Source organism: Otolemur garnettii, unplaced genomic scaffold (genome assembly GCF_000181295.1).
Source record: "Otolemur garnettii isolate 467f Iridium unplaced genomic scaffold, OtoGar3 scaffold00110, whole genome shotgun sequence".
Taxonomy (NCBI): domain Eukaryota; kingdom Metazoa; phylum Chordata; class Mammalia; order Primates; family Galagidae; genus Otolemur; species Otolemur garnettii.
Window position 1 is genome coordinate 2732909 of NW_003852505.1, and position 3120 is coordinate 2736028.

The 3120-nt window shown below is 46.0% G+C and overlaps 1 protein-coding gene across 1 annotated transcript in view; it reads left to right on the top strand.

The window, feature by feature from the left end:
• Positions 1-3120, top strand: part of SLC25A43 (solute carrier family 25 member 43) — a gene marked incomplete at its 5' end in the record, with an annotated part of 40247 nt that overhangs the window by 11155 nt on the left and 25972 nt on the right. The window contains one exon of the mRNA XM_012809650.2: positions 2034-2206. Within this exon, the coding sequence (XP_012665104.1) occupies positions 2034-2206 (173 nt within the window). The remainder of the gene's footprint in view (positions 1-2033; positions 2207-3120) is intronic.

Genomic DNA, 3120 nt, shown 5'->3' on the forward strand with positions numbered 1-3120 from the left:
TTAGGTGTATGTGGCTGGCGCCTTAGCCGCTTGAGCCACAGGTGCCGAGCCAAACTCTTGGGCTTAAGTGATCCTCTTGCCTCAGCCTCCCAAGTAGCTGGGACTACAGGCACCCACCACAGGGCCCGGCTATTTTTAGAGACAAGATCTCTGGCTTATGCTGGTCTGGAACTTGTGAGCTCAGGCAACCCATCTTCGGCCTTCCTGAGTGCTAGGATTACAGTTGTGAGCCACTGTACTTGGCCCTATAAGAGGGACTTTTATCTAAAAAGTGCAGTCCATGTAACCTAATTCTTTGTACCCTCAATGAATCCCAAACAATTAAAAAATAATAACAATAATTCCTCGGATCCTTGTGCACCCTGTTGTGTCACTTATCAGGGGTGCTCTACTTAGCTTTTCCAGGCTATCTCACCCAAATGGTGAGCATCTCCAGGAATTCTTTGTATTCCTAGCAGCTGGCATAGGGCTCAGCACAGAGCCTAAGCTCCCCAAGTGTTTTATGAATGAAGGTAATTGGGGTGTTGGTGAGTCATTTTAAATGTATGTTTATTAAACAAATACTACATTTTTTCTAAAGATAAGCAACCCTACTTGTTATCTCCTCTTTTAAATTTCATTTTGAGGGAGAAATTTAGATCTGCTGTAAACTGACGATGCCTCTCAAAGTTTCTGGAAGTTCATGAAAGTGTCACCTTCTGTAGTGTTTGCCCACCATCTTAGTTCCTAGAAAAACAAAGGTGCCACACAGTGTAGGATGCCCACTGGGACCCAATACGACCACATCATTCCAAAAGGTGAAGTCAGGTAACGTCCCTCACCACTGAGAGTCTCTCACTTTCCAGTTTTCAGTTTCCTTCTCAGCTGTACATCAGTTCCTCCTAGGCTCTGAAACTTGATCAGGTGCCACCCACTAACAAATTTGATTTATGGGAGTGATAGTTTTCCAATATTTTATTTTTTGAAAATTTCAAAGACTCAGAAAAGTTTAAAGAAATATAGAATAGCCAGGCATGGTGGCTTGTGCCTGTAATTCCAGCACTCTGGGAGTCCAAGGCAGGTAGATTGCTTGAGCTTAGGAGTTGGAGACCAACCTGAGCAAGAGCAAGACCCCGTCTCTACTAAACATGGAAAAATTAGCCAGACCTGGTGCATGTCTGTGGTCCTAGCTACCGAGGCAGAAGGATCACTTGGGCCTAAGAGTTTGAGGTTGCTGTGAGCTATGATGACATGGCACTCTACCCAGGGTGATAGAGTAAGACTCTGTCTCAATAAAAAAAAGAAATGTAGAATAAACAACCATATATCCACCATCTAGATGCTACAGTTAACATTTTGCTTCATATATCTATCCATCTCCCTAGCTATTCATCAGTCCCTATTTTTTTTGAGACAAAGTCTCACCACATTGACCTCTGTAGAGTGCTGTAGCATCACAGCTCACAGCAACCTCAAACTCTTAGGCTTAAGCGATTCTCTTGCTTCAGCCTCCCAAGCAGCTGGGACTACAAGCCCCTACCACAACACCTGGCTATTTTTTTTTTTCTGGCTATTTTTTTTTTTTTTTTGGTTGTAGTTGTCGTTGTTTGGCAGGCCCGGGCTGGGTTCAACTCACCAGCTCCAGTGTATGTGGCTATTGCCCTAGCTGCTGAGCTACAGGTGCCAAGCCATCAGTCCCTATTTTTTTGATGATTTTGGTATAAGTTGTGAACATCAGTATACTTCACGCCTAAGCCCTTCAACGTGCGTGTCATTAATTAGAGTTCAATATTTATTTATAGTTCTTTTTTAAGTGCAGTTTACACATAGTAAAGGGGACAAACCTGCAGTGAACTATTGGACACATTTTGACAAATGACACAACCCCTACCGAAATATACCACATTTCATGGCCTGAGAAATTTCCCTCATGCTTCTGGGGTTGGGGTGAGTTTAACAAGCCCAGAGCCCCTCCTGTTGACTGCCCACACGCATGCGTGTTCTCAGCCAGCATTTCCCTGAGACATCAGCAGCCTCTTCCTGGTGTTTTACAGGTGCTCTCCCATTCTCTGCTGGCTCCCTTCTTGTTTACATGAACCTGGAGAAAATCTGGAACGGACCCCGAGATCGATTCTCTCCCCTGCAGAACTTTGCCAATGTCTGTCTGGCTGCTGCAGTGACTCAGACCCTCTCCTTTCCCTTTGACACCGTGAAGAGAAAGATGCAGGTGAGGAGGTAAGGGGGAGGAGATGCCTTGACGTGTTTGTGGGTGGCTAACAGCAGCGAAGAACTCTGACCCCAAGTGAAACCAGGCATCCAAGGGGCTTGTGACTGCTCATCTAAATACTGTGCTAACGTCAGAGCTGTTGGCTCAAGCCCAAGCTGTCCTGTCATCTTCATCCTCTGTGTTAGTCTCTTATGAAGCCTCCAGATGAAGTGCTCTTTTATTTATTGATTTATTTATTTACAGTTTTTGGCCGGGCCAGGTTTGAACCCACCACCTCCCACATATGGGGCCGGCGCCCTACTCCTTGAGCCACATGCGCCGCCCTGAAGTGCCCTTTTCTCTCCTGCCTTCCTGCCCATATCACTGGTGGAGCTCCTTCCTCCCAGACCAGCAGGGTTAGAATGTAGAGCGCAGCCTGCTCACTCCCCAGCTCCCAGCTGCTTCCACAGTGGGACTTCACAGCACTCTTGCTCTCCTCACTGCACCTTACCGCAGTGAAACAGACCAGACAGACTCCAGTAAGCTGTAGCTAACAAGGGTCAGTAGTCCCTGACACTCTTGCTGAGGAAGGAGCTGCATTTAAAATGGGGTGGACGGGTGCAGTGGCTCCTATCTATGGTCCCTAGCTACTTGGGAGGCTGAGGCAGGAGGATTGCTTTGAGCTCAGACTTCAAGACCAGCCTGGGCAACGTAGTTACACCCTGTCCCTACAAAAATTTAACAAATTGAATTGGAACCTTTTTTTAATGAAATGGAGCTGTGTCTTAGTGGAATTAGCCATGCACTTTCCTAGTTGTTACCTGGGATAGCTCACATTTTCTCCCCAGACCACAGAAGCAAAAGCCTGGTATCAGAGGTTTCAAAATGGGTAATTGGCTTATCCTAGAATTAGCCAGTTTTTTTTTTTTTTTTTT